The following is a 13,391-nucleotide window of genomic DNA, read 5'->3' as shown; positions in this document are numbered from 1 at the left end:
CTAACCAAATCACACATTGAAATGTTGAGCTTAGTTTGGCTATGGGGTCTTAAAAGCCCATCTGAGCTTCAGGAAAGTACTTTGAAAATACAGAAATTACTCCTGGTAGGGTACTTTTCCCATCACTCTGCTCCTTCCTTTTTTTTACCCTGTTAACCTACCGATGATCGGCTGCTGAAATCCCCCTTGTCTGGATGCGTTTTGGTAGGCCTTTGCTCCAGCTAGGGCTCTGACCTACATTTGGTGAGATCAGCTGTTCCCTCCTGTGTCCCACGCAGACATAAATTAAGCTGCATAGCTCCTCAATGTAGTACTGCTGGTAAATGAACCCCCACCCCCCCTGCTTCACTCTCTATCCTCCAGCTATGGTTTCATCTACGCACCTGCTCCTCTGTGCTCTAGAAACATGTAATTGATGTCTGAGTTCATATGTATAAAAGCTTCACTGTCTGTCAGCAACCATATTGCTGTAATGTGGCAGTAGGGCCAGATCATTATGGCTACTATAGGCAAATTTGAAGCGTTACATAGGATGCTCTTGGTTTAGATGACAGTGAATGATGATTTATCAAGTATGAACGTTGGAAATGGCTCATGGATGTGGTGCTGTGTTTTTAATGTATATCTCTGACTCCCCCTCTCTCCTAGGCTGTCCTCTGGCGAGGCGGTAGGTGGGTGGTGTGGAGCTGGCCTCAGCACCGGGAGAGGCCCCCTCGCCCGCCCCCTCCCTGTGCTGCATGGCTGCGATGGCGCCCGCTCTAACCGACGCGCCGGCCGAAGCTCACCGCATCCGCTTCAAACTGGCTCCGCCCTCCTCCAACCTCTCCCCGAGCGGCGTGGAGAGCAYCGGKGGCACCAGTCACATCCTCGTCTCCAGCAACGGCGCCGTCAAGCGCAAGGCKTCRGAAGAGCGCGGTCCCCACGGGGGMMCCATCACAGGTAAGGGGAYGGAGGAGTCGKCGCGAYGCAACGAGGCTRCTTCCACACCTCTTGGGAAACTACAGCCGCTGGTGGCGTCYTACCTGTGCTCYGACGTGACYTCCGTTCCCTCTACCAAGGAGTCACTGAAGCTGCAAGGCGTCCTGCTGCAGAAACACGGCCTTCTGCCCAGCTTCCTGCCCAGGAAACACAAGACACTGGAGCTCTCAGAGGAGCAGCTCAAGAGCATCATGAGTAACAGCAGAGGGGGTGGTCCCCCTGCCCTGTCAAGCCCGCCGCCACCGGTCAACGGCGTGGCTAAGAAGTTCGCCAAAAACGGGCCAGACTGGGACAGTATGACAACGGTCAATGGAGGTAATAACAGGCCTCCTGCTGGACGTGGACTGGACTCCCCGGTGCCCCAACCCAACACGACTGCCTCTAGAGGAAACTCTCCTCTCAACGGGGGAGGGGAGCACCAGCAGCCCACAGGACTGTCCTACAACCCTGCCGGAAACCCTGAACAGCCAGCACCCCCCGCAGCCTCCACCAACACCCCCATGGACTGCCCCGACAGCAAACCCTCCGAACGGCCACCATCGCTGGCCACGGACACATCATCCCTTTCCCCAACGGACCGACAGACCTCCCTGGGCCTGGGCAGCCTTGGAGTTGACGTTAAGGAGCGGACTCAGCAGAGCCAGAGCCGGCAGGGCGAGATTGAGGGGCGTCTGCGGCGCCTGAGGAAGCGCCTCCAGGTGGTTCAGGCCAAGCAGGTGGAGCACCACGTCCAACAGCAGCTGGGGGGGCTCCTGGAGAGCACACTGGGGCCACTGGATGCCCTCCGAACTGGCGGGAGACGAGGAGGCCAGGACGCCCCTCTCACCCCGCAGGAGAGGGAGGGGCTTGGGCGATTCCTGAAGGACGGCTCTGTACCAGCAGAGCTGGAGCGCCTGTCCCTCAGCGGAACCACCAACCTGAGGTCCACGGAGAGCGCCTTCGACTCAGACGCCACGGAGAGCAGCTCCGGAGGAGAGACTGACGTGGAGGAGGACGAGCTCACCAGGGTGGACATCGAGCAGCGACACATCTCTCTGTAAGTACCTAGTACCTGGACAAAATGTTTATTAGGTATTTTTTCCCGCTTAACAGAAAATTAATTGGATAAAGACAGAGTAGAATGGGCCTTTTTGAATGGGGGAATGTTGACTAAATTGGAATTTAGGATGGGGAGAAAGCAGAGAGGGAGTCAGCGACTGAAGTAGTGGAAAATACAAAGATGCTAGAGTGAGTGACAGGGAGGGACTCCATCCTGGCTTGGTTTGTTGGGTTGTTAGCCACTGGGGATCTGTAGCCTTGTTTTAGCAGTAACACACTGCCAGTTTCAGGGTTCATCTCCAGTTTACCACTCTCTGCTGCTGAAAGTAAGCCCAATCCAGGCCCATTCATGTTACGTACAAGCGCGTGTGTGTGTGCTATATCTTCCTGTGTTCATGAGGATGTGGCTTGCACCCTCCTTTGTGTGGAAGGTGACCCTGATGAAGTGATGGGTAATGAAAGTGAATGAAAACCCTGTTTAATAAAAACGCTGTTGTGTTCTGATGCTGCGGTGCAGTGCGGTCCTCTGGTTCAAACACACTTTTATGTCTTCAGGGATAAGCCTGGATCTAAGGCATTTACCAGAGAAAGAAACCACCATTTTCAGAGAAGTGAAGGCAGAGATATCCAGAACAAGCTGGCATGGCCCCAGGTTAGGTTAATTCCAGTGCGGTTGTTATCCTATGTCCGATATCTGATCTTTTGCCTTGTTGACTCCATTGGATGAGGCACTTAATGTGATCAACGCACGAGTAGATTTTAACCTATAGATGTTTCAATCTCTTTTTTTACATGCAGATGAAATGATGTAGGAGTAGATTGACATTCCACCCTCAAGTATTCAGTATTGGTCCTATGTTACCTTTTTGAAAAGCGCTGGCTAGCTTTTGCTGGTTATGCTAGATGTTCCTATTCAGTTGGATTGGCCTTTTCTTTATGATCCTCAGTGCCCACATGTTACTCAACTATGTTTGGATCTTTTTATAGTCAGCCCTGCAGCTTTCCCTCCACAAGGCCCACTGGTTATTGTGTGTAGTGCGAGGCCCATGGGCACTCTAATCAATCTACATAGTGCACTACTTTGGACCAGGGCCCGTAGGGCTAGGATCAAAAGTAGTGCACCATGTAGAGGATAAGGAGCCATTTGGGACTCCACGTGAGCCTGACTGGGTCAGAGTCACTGTGGCCTTGTTTGAATGTTGTGAGCTAAAGACGGACCGACGGCATGAGGGATAACCTACATTCAGGCATGATGAAGGCAGTTGGTCGGTCACATGGCCAATTGCGTAAGACCAAATAGGCTTACTTCCAGGCAGATTATAGTGAGAGAGCATGATGACACAGCTGCTGTTTTTTACAGTCTCTGTCTGACTGTCGGAGTGGGAGAAGAAAATAGGGGCGCCTGCACCTTTAAGAAGTGACAGGGCACTCCTCTTGCAGCGAGGGAGGGGGACTTTGTTTTTCTTCTTTTTTCTTGTACATGACTCATAGAATGTTACGGAAGTGGATATGATGAACAGATATAACATGTTTGCAAACACTTCAACTCACCAGACAGACCTATTCCTGCTTTTCATAGTTTAGGTCGGCAGCTCGTTGATGGTACCACCATGTCGTGTGTCTGGATGTCTGTTGCGTCTCGTGTAAGGAAAGCTTGTTCTTTCCAAACCAGTTGATGTCGCTATGGTGGTGTTGATGCAGCCACAATAAGATCATTTTTAACATTTTAGCTCTGAGCAACCCCCTGAGGATGAGTTTGATTTGTGTGATGTGTCTTGTATGTCTGTCTGCACGCAGTGTTTGTCCTGGCCCACACGTAATTACTCTAGGGGTGTAGCGGTTTACCAAACCACTCAGATTTTTTACCAGCCTAAATATCAGTTTTACCATAATTACACAAAGAAAAACAGATGAGCATGCTTAATGTTTCTAAAACAAGTAATGTGGTATATTGTTCGATTTAATATTCTGTGACCGGAGTATTTTAACAAATGTTTAGCTGCCCCTTTAAGGGTACCTTGGTAACAGGGCCACTCAAGTCATCACATGTGCCTGCAACAATGTCACTAGTAGAGGCCAACGATGTCTCTTTTTGTTAGCTGTGGGAGCAAACTCAAACATTGAAAAGCAACCGAGCTTGTGAACAAAACTATGTAAATAGCCAAGAAACACAAGGACAAAGTAGTAGACTTTCAAGTAAATTAGACCAACTTTTATGCCTGTGCCCATTGCTTCTGTAAACAAATCTTTCAGTGCTCACAACCCTCCAGACAGGCAGTGTTGCTGTGCGAGGTGGGATAGCTATAACGTTAGGATTAAGATTTCTTTGTGCGTTACCAGGTATGAAACCAAACGACAGAAATACTTAAACTGCTACTGCAGCATTTATTTAGCTATAAATCGCAACTCGCACTTGTTTTTATGTAGCACTCACACTGTAGAGTCCAAAGTGTTACCACACGCCATGGCTGTTGAATTAGACATTCTTACCCGCCCATGCCAAAATATACCCGTGTTTGGCAGGTGGCCAGTGTTCATTTTAGGCCCTGTTGGTTAGCCTTATATCCTCAGTTTGTAATCATTAACCTTTGGCTTCCTTCCAGGCAAGGTCTTGTAGCACCCTATAGGCCAAATGTTTCACTCACTCCCATAACCCTAAATATTATGCATTCAAGAATAAAACGTCTCTATTTCATTGCAAAATCAATTAACTTCTATTGCTTTCAGTTCTACCTAACAGGAGTTGTTTTTAGGTTCATATCTACTCATCCATAGGCTCAATGTGTTTGTGAAATACTGTTGCTTTGAGAATTATGTGCCTTCTGGTGACCTTCTCCCTGTGAACCCCTTCCCCATGTCAAAACACAACCAGGCAAACCTGTCTTGCTCCTGGAGAGCATGTTTGAAATACAGGACATGTCACCTGTGCAGGTAAGTGTCTGATCAACATGGCCCAGTAGGCTCTGGGCCCTTATCCACAAAGCGTCTGCGTAGCAGTGCTTATCTAGGATCTGTCCATATAATCTTGTTCATTATGATCTACAAGCCAAAACTGATCCTTGATCAGCACTCCATACTCTAAGACGCTTTGTGGAAATGGGCTCTGATGTTCTACTCCTTCAGCCTTAGTGCTGCAGTGCACTGACTCAGGATGATGATAGGCCTATTCTGGTGCATTCCACTGTCCGCTCCATTTTTTTGGCCTCTTCCAGAGACCAGCGCCTCCTATCAGCAGCTGTCTATCTCAAAGCCTGAAACTAGCCAAGCATCCATTATGCATACCCACTGCCTTTGCTAACAGGATGTTTATATTTTTTGTTGTGTTTTTTTCTCTCTCGCGCTCTCTTCCTCGTCTGTGCTCACCTCTCACAGGCTCCTCTTCATCTTAAGGAGAATCTCCACAAAGCCTCATGTGTTATTGTACTGTCGTGTCGCTGCTGCAACTCATTCTCACATGGTCTCGGTGCAATACCTTTCTTCCTTCAATCCCTTCAAATGGAATATGGAGAAATAGGTCCTTATCCTTTTTGCTCCAACTGATGTTAAACTTGGTGTGAAATATATTGGGTGATGGTGGGGCATGTGAATGTTGACCTAATGCAAATTGAGTGTGAGATTCGTTTGTACCAATACTTTTGGCATCCCAATTTGCTGTAAGTGCAAAACAGTGTTTTATATTCTTCTGCACCAAAACAATGGCAAGGAAATTGGGAGAGATGACTGAGGTGTGTCAAGGTTTTAAATAAGTAAAGCCCTCAAGCACTTACCGACCTCTTCCTTCTGTTACTGGTGTGTGAGAGCTTAGTCCTGATTGGTTCCCAGTCTGTCTGTTTTATTACCATAATTGCAACATTACCATAATTGCAACAGTTTGTTTTTCCTCTCATGCTCGCTCAGGTTCCTTTTATTGCATGGCCGTTTGGCACATATCTGTAGCCTAGGCCTACATTAGGCTAGTTAGCATGAGAGGAACTAAGCTCCTTCTAGCCAAACTATGGAACAACAGGCTTGGTCTTATGTGCCCTGTCCTTCAATTATTCTGTGTGCTTCACAGGGCTGTGCCAAGAGTCCTTCGTGTGATTTAAGGACCTGAGTTGCTCATTTACAAATGGATCCACTACGTCCTTGCGCCTTCCTGCTTGCTGACCTGTCGGTTGGCTTTCCAGTTGAGCCAGTTAGCTCGCAGGATCCTCGATGCAAGCGGGTTGGTTTGGATTTCTTTGTGTGGGTGGTTCTCGTCTTTATGTCCGTCCCATCTTTTCTCTCTTCTTTCTGCCTTCCTTTTGTCTCTTCTTTCCCTGACTTGTGTTGATACGTTCACCTGGTATGTCTGTTCATCAGTCTCTCAGCAGGACGCCAGGCTCTGTTAGCCCTTTTCTTGACGTTTCCATGCAACGTGTCCTCTCTGCAGTCCGTACCACATGTCGCCATATCCTGGGTCCTGTTCAGCTGCACCCCTGGGCAGTGAAATGAAAAAACCCACCCGGACTGACTCTAGCTGCTCAGTGCTCAACAGTAATGTGGCGTCTCAAGTGGCCCTCATCTGCTCCTCTCACACACTACAGGTCTATCTGTAATGTCCGTAATGACCATGTCATCTCGCCCCAAAGCAAGGGTACACTACAAAATAGTTTTTTTTGCCACAACAGTAATACTTTTGTTTGCCACATTTTTTTCATTATAGATCATTCTTAGTGTTCATCATTCTTATCCAACCAGAAGGTTTCCAACGGAAAAAATCTTGATGTGAAAAGAAGGCCGTGTTGGGTAGCACATGGTGCATTAGACGTCTGTTTAATCAGTCTGGAGATTACTAGCACGTTGGATTAGCAGACGGCTACCACCAGCACCACCACTAGATTAATGGGTTGGGATTGAAACGACAACACGCCTGCCTTCTCAGGATGGCTTTCTGTAGCTTATGGTAGGATATGGTTCACCCCCCACCCCCCCCCCATAATGAACGCCCTGGGAGTTGGATGGTAGTGTTTTCCTCATCAGGGTTGTGTTGATTTAGGGCACAGCGTAAATAATATTTTGCAACAGAAAACGAACATGAGCGTTTATTGGACAAGTCCAGGTTAGTCCCTTCCTCTTTCACTTCTTCCATTTAGTGCCTAATGGACACGACCCAGCTGAAATGGTTCAACTGATGTTACTGCAAGGCTGTGCCAATGCATCTGATCAAGATTAGGCCTATCCCAGGGACAGGATGCCGGTGCCTTCCGTTGCTACCAGATAGATCAATATAACTGGTTTGGGAATTTCTATTGGGCTCTACTAAAACAATCGCACGCACATTGACTGAATAGTTCGCTAGGGCAACCACCAGAAAAATTGTTTAGTTTAAATAAGCTGGTGGGCCTCGTCCTTTCACAGGTACAAGACGAGCTTGAAGTGGCATTGAAATGTCTTGTTCTTGGCTCGTTAATGCTTCCTATGATTCATTGAAATGGAAGCTGCTATGTGACACACCCATAGCATGGCTGCACAACACAATGACAATGGGAAGCAATAGCTACAGAGTGAAATGGTGGTGGTCTTAGGACTCCTTCTTACTCAAATGCAATCACATTTATGTGTAAAGCCCTTTTCACATCTGCAGTTGTCACAAAGTGCTATACAGATACCAGCCTCAAACTTCAAAGAACAAGCGATGCATAGGCAGGCAATGGCATTAAGTAATTTTTTCGCTCTCCAGGGAGGTTGGCCTCGGATCTCTTTGTTCTCTGGTACATTTGAAACAGGGTTTCCCAGTGTGCACTTTGGGAGTCTTATAATGTTGGCCTCGTGAATACTCCTGGGATGTGCCCTTGGGATTTGGCACACATTAGGATGGTAGATGGTAACCAGGCTTTTTAACATTACCTGGCAGTAGTCCCATGAATCTATTAATGTTCAAATTGGTATGGGGGTCAAGTCCTCCATTGTGTGTGTTTGCAGTCACTATGACACTCTGTGTATGCAGTAGTGCTGTCCAGAGTCATTTACGCTCTGTGATAGTAGGAAATGCCATACAAATACTAGTTAACCACCACACATGTCTCTGCCTGTGGTGATGTGACTCTATGATTTGAAGCATAGCTGTTCTCTCTCCCTCACCCTCTTTCTCACTATCTCTTTCACCATCTGTCTCTCACTCTCACTCACTCACTCTCACTCACTCTCACACCACTGTGTTTGCTTTTCACTAATGGAGTCAAGAGAACCGTTCTGGCTCAGAGCCTCCCCTCCAAAGATCATTGAGGTTCTCTCAGAAAACCAGCATGTCTTAAATCCTTGGACGAATACCACCGAAAGATGGATGGGGTACAGACGGTCATGTTCATGTGTGGTTTCAGGGCATGGTAGGCTACTAGACTTAGACCGTCTTCTCAAATTAATGAAAAGGGGAGTCTCATTTTATATAATGTTATATGACATCAGTCTTATTTACAATCCAGGGGGATTGGAAAACATGTCAACAAGAGGCTCCTGTTCATGTACATCTTTTTTTTGTCAGATGGAGTTGTTTGTGCAGTAGACAGAGTAGGTCTATATTTGGTGCTATCTTTTGAAACCTTCTGTGAGAAGGTGGCAGAGCTACAGCGGTGTTTCAGACATCCCGAAAATCAGTCTTCTCACAACAACGTGTCTAGCGTCTGATTGGTTTGAGCTACAAATTATTGATAATGGAAAGAGGTGACTCACAAACACGATGATGTTCTCCGTTTTGCTCTACGGCGCCCACAAGTGTCAGAGGCCTCGTCTGAAGGTAACCCATACAAACGAATGGGCGTATGGAGGTAGTTTTGTGCCAACAAAAATATGGGGTTAAATACACTGAGTATACCAAACATTACGAACATCTTCCTAATATTGAGTTGCGTGTGTCCCAAAAAAATATATATATTTCCTTCGCATTCTTGTACAGTACTAGTCAAAAGTTTGGACACACCAAATCAAAATATATTTGAGATTCTTCAAAGTAGCCACCTTGATGACAGTTTTGCACACTCTTGGCATTCTCTCCACTAGCTTCATGAGGTAGTCACCTGGATTGCATTTCAATTAACAGCTGTGCCTTGTTAAAAGTTAATTTGTGGAATTTCATTCCTCCTTAATGCGTTTGAGCCAATCAGTTGTTGTGACAAGGTATGGGTGGTAGAAGATAACCCTATTTGGTAAAATACCAAGTTCATATTATGGCAAGAACAGCTCATATAAGCAAAGAGAAAGAAAAGTCCATCGTTACTTTAAGACATGAAGGTCAGTCAATCCGGAAAATTTTAAAGTACAGTCGCAAAAACTGTACAAAAACAATCAAGCGCTATGATGAAACTGGCTCTCGTGAGGACCGCTGCAGGAAAAGAACACCGAGTTACTTATGCTGCGGAGGATAAGTTCATTAGAGTTACCAGCCTCAGAAATTGCAGCCCAAATAAATGCTTCAGAGTTCAGAGTCTGATTCTCTCCGTCACATCTCAACTTCAAGCATCATTTGGTGGGACTGTGAAATTGGCATGCTGGCTGCAGGAATGTCCACCAGAGCTGTTGCCAGATAATTTAATGTTAATTTCTCTACCATATGCCCCCTCCAACATTGTTTTAGAGAATTTGGCAGGATGTCAACCGGCCTCACAACCACAGACCGCGTGTAACCACGCCAGCCCAGGACCTCCACATCTGGCTTCTTCACCTGCGGGATCGTCTGAAACCAGCCACCCGGGCGGACAGCTGATGAAATCGAGAATTTATCTGTAATAAAGCCATTTTGTGTGGGGAAAGCTAATTCTCATTGGTTGGGCCTGGCGCCCCAGTGTGTGGGCCTATGCCCTCCCAGGTCCAGCCATGGTTGCTACCCTGCTCAGCCATGTGATATTCATAGATTAGGTCCTAATACATTTCTTTTAAATTGACCTATTTTCTTGTATTAGCTGTAACTCAGTAAAATCTTGGAAATTGTTGCATGTTGCGTTTATTTCTGTTCAGTATAGTAAACACCAAATTCAATATTTCATCAAATAATTTTTGTGTATATATATATATTTTTTTATACCTAAATGTGTCCTAAAATCAAATAGCTAAATGATCCATGGTATGGCCAGCTTAAAACAATTCCATATGTTAGCAATTGGGTACTTTTCCACCACTGACGCACACAAAGCTAGCTGCAGCAACCGTGTGGGCGGGCGTTACAGAAAGCTTTAAACATTCTGCCTGCACTGTTTCCCCCCCCCCCCCCCAGCAGCAATGCAGGGAAAACACTGACTCTGCAACCTGCCTTTGCATCATGTGGGTGCACCTGAGTTTTTGTGTGTGTTAGTGATGTGCGGTTCGAACGGTTTATACATTTTTGTGCGACTCTCGTGTCAGTAAAAAGAGTCATGATTTTTTTTGTGACTCATTAATTTAAGTCTTTCGGTTCACCTGCTGGCTGCAATGAATTCTATACAGCAGGATTAAAACGAGCTCCTCCGGCGACTCCGACCAACATCTATCTGTCTTTCCTATGGGTCTTTCGATAAATAATGGGGCCAGTGTTTGACATAGGATAAACATTTCTAAATGGTTTGAAATAAAAATAAGTGATTTTTATGCAGTTCTACATTTAAATAGAGGAATATATGCAAATTGCCCATAACCCCACCTATACATCCTTCAGGGTTCATACGTGACTTTTTCAAGCAGATAATTGTAGTTTTCAAGAACCTCAACATTATTCAATTGTATATTTTCTATAATTGTATGTGTATGGCCTAATATAGAACCCCCCCCCCAAGTAGTCAAAGTTGGCCATTATGCTTTTTTCTTTATGGCTTGCCATTGCATTCTAATTCTAATTACTTTTAAATTGTTAAATGTGACTCACCACCTGGATTTGGTCTTATGTAGCAACATTTGAATATCTGTTTTTTACATTGGATAAAAGTAGAGAATCAGCGCTACAAAATGTTATATCATACACTGCATTTGAGGAAACAATGGGAAAGTAATTCTGCTTTGAAAGTTTATCAACTTGTAAACTCACTTGAGAAAACCGTCTTTCAAGGTTTTGGTACTACTATTGGAGAGCCCTTCTTTGTCTTCACCCATTCAGCATTGTTCACACCCTCTTAAGCCTTAGCCCCACCCATCTCTTTAAGGGTTGATCCGAGTGTTCTGTACTTACTTGCCAGCTACTTCCAGACATCTCAGAGAGAGAACAGCTCACTGAACATTTCTCGCCGTAGCAGAGCTGGGTAGGCTGTTATGTTATCCAGAGCGTTGGTGACTGCAACTGTGCTGTCAGATTGTCCGTTCGTAAATTCAGAGCTTTTCGCCTTCAGAACACACACTGGACGCTCTGGCCAATATGTAGCTTTGTTCCGAAAGCTCTGACCTCACAACAACAGTCAAGCACCCAAGCTAACATGGCTAACATTGGCTATCTACTTCCAGACACACAATGAGAGAACACCCCACTCTGACCATTTTACTTCCCCTAGCAGAGCTGGTTAACCAGAGCGTTGGTGACTAACTGTGCTGCTGGCAACAATTGAATTACGCTTTGTTGCCAACGTTTATTGACACCGGACATATTCAAACAGGTGTTGAGCGTTCAAAAATTAATCAGTTATTCTGCGCTCTGGCACACTAAGACGAGAGTCTTTTGTTAAGAAATGTAGCTACAGTGGTTCCTCCTTTAAAAGTTGCGAGCTTACACTGCGGGACTTAGAGGTACCCAGCGTCACGGCTTCATTGCTCCAGACCACCACAAAGGGGAGTTAGAGCACTCATTATGCATTTGGGTCCAAGGTTTTTATATTACCAATCATATCAAGTGGTTCCAATGACGAATTTGACGTGGGCCACCCGTCCCTGGTGACTTCAGCAAATAATGATAAAAAATACTATTTTCAAAATGCAGATGTTGATTTAGTTATGGATCCATAACGAATTACTATGGGAATAAATATCACTGATTTACAGAAATATTGGAACAAAGTTGTCTAATGAAGGCAAACAATTTGGAATCCTCCAATCCTGTAGCCTACTCCCGACCGTCGTCATGTTGTACATCGCCATATTTTCCATTCCATCCTAACGGAAACCCTGAGGTTTTAGTTTTTCTCTGAATACAAACACCATAATATTAATCAAATTAATTAAGCCAAATTTCTTGATCAATCCCATATAGTATGTTATTACAAAAAAGGTTTTAAGTTCTCTGGTAATGCCAATAAGGAATACTATCAAATGTTTCTCAAAGATGCCCTCTGGTGGTCAAACTAGCGCTAACTTGCAGTAACAGAAAAAATGGCTAAGAATTAAATCACATGCCACAGAATGCTGCGGCAGCACGCAAGGTGTGCCGCAGTATGACGCAACTTTTAAAGGAGGAACCACTGTAGATAGCTAGCTAGGTAAAAAATGGATCCCAACGCATGACGTGACGTTAGTTAGCGAGCCAGGCAGCTAACGTTAGCTAGCTAGCTAACAGTACACTAACTTGAAATGAAAATCCTTTCTCAAAACTAGAGTCAAGTCTTTTATTAACTTCTCTGGGATATGTGGGATGCTTGCGTCCCACTTGGCCAAAAGCCAAGGAAAATGCAGAGCGCCAAATTCAAATAAAATGATATAAAAATCTAACTTTCATTAAATCACACATGTAAGATACCAAATTAAAGCTACACGTTGTGAATCCAGCCAACATGTCAGATTTCAAAAAGGCTTTTCAGCGAAAGCATAATATGCTATTATCTGATGATAGCACAACAGTAAACAAAGAGAGTGTAGCATATTTCAACCCTGCAGGCGCAACACAAAACGCAGAAATAAAATATAAATCATGCCTTACCTTTGACGAGCTTCTTTTGTTGGCACTCCAATATGTCCCATAAACATCACAAATGGTCCTTTCGTTCGATTAATTCCGTCCATATATATCCAAAATGTCCATTTATTTGGCGCGTTTGATCCAGAAAAAAACAGCTTCCAATTTGCGCAACGTCACTACAAAATATCTCAAAAATTACCTGTAAATTTTGCCAAAACATTTCAAACTACTTTTGTAATATAACTTTGGGTATTTTTAAACGTTAATAATCGATCAAATTGAAGACGGGTCTATCTGTTTTCGATACAGGAGGACAACAAACTAACGCTACTTTTCTAGTCTTGCGCAACTCTCGAACAGTACACATAACGTTACTCTGATTCAAGATGGCCGTACTTCTTCGTTTCACAAAGGAATAAGCTCAATCAATTTCCAAAGACTGGTGACATCCAGTGGAAGCGGTAGGAACTGCAAACAAGTCCCTTAGAAATCTAGTATCCCAATGAAAACTCATTGAACAGACAGTGACCTCAACAACAAAAAATATCAGAATGGTTAGTCCTCTGGGTTTTGC

General features: G+C 44.9%; 1 protein-coding gene across 1 annotated transcript in view; it reads left to right on the top strand.

The window, feature by feature from the left end:
- The first annotated feature begins 483 nt into the window (after positions 1 to 483).
- LOC112070197 (KAT8 regulatory NSL complex subunit 1-like) overlaps positions 484 to 13,391 on the top strand; it is a 51,679-nt gene continuing 38,771 nt past the window's right edge. The window contains 1 exon segment of the mRNA XM_070438871.1: positions 484 to 2,014. Within this exon segment, the coding sequence (XP_070294972.1) occupies positions 738 to 2,014 (1,277 nt within the window). The 5' untranslated portion in view covers positions 484 to 737.

The sequence above is a fragment of the Salvelinus sp. IW2-2015 genome, unplaced genomic scaffold (genome assembly GCF_002910315.2).
Source record: "Salvelinus sp. IW2-2015 unplaced genomic scaffold, ASM291031v2 Un_scaffold1253, whole genome shotgun sequence".
Taxonomy (NCBI): domain Eukaryota; kingdom Metazoa; phylum Chordata; class Actinopteri; order Salmoniformes; family Salmonidae; genus Salvelinus; species Salvelinus sp. IW2-2015.
This window is presented reverse-complemented; position numbering and strand designations above follow the sequence as displayed.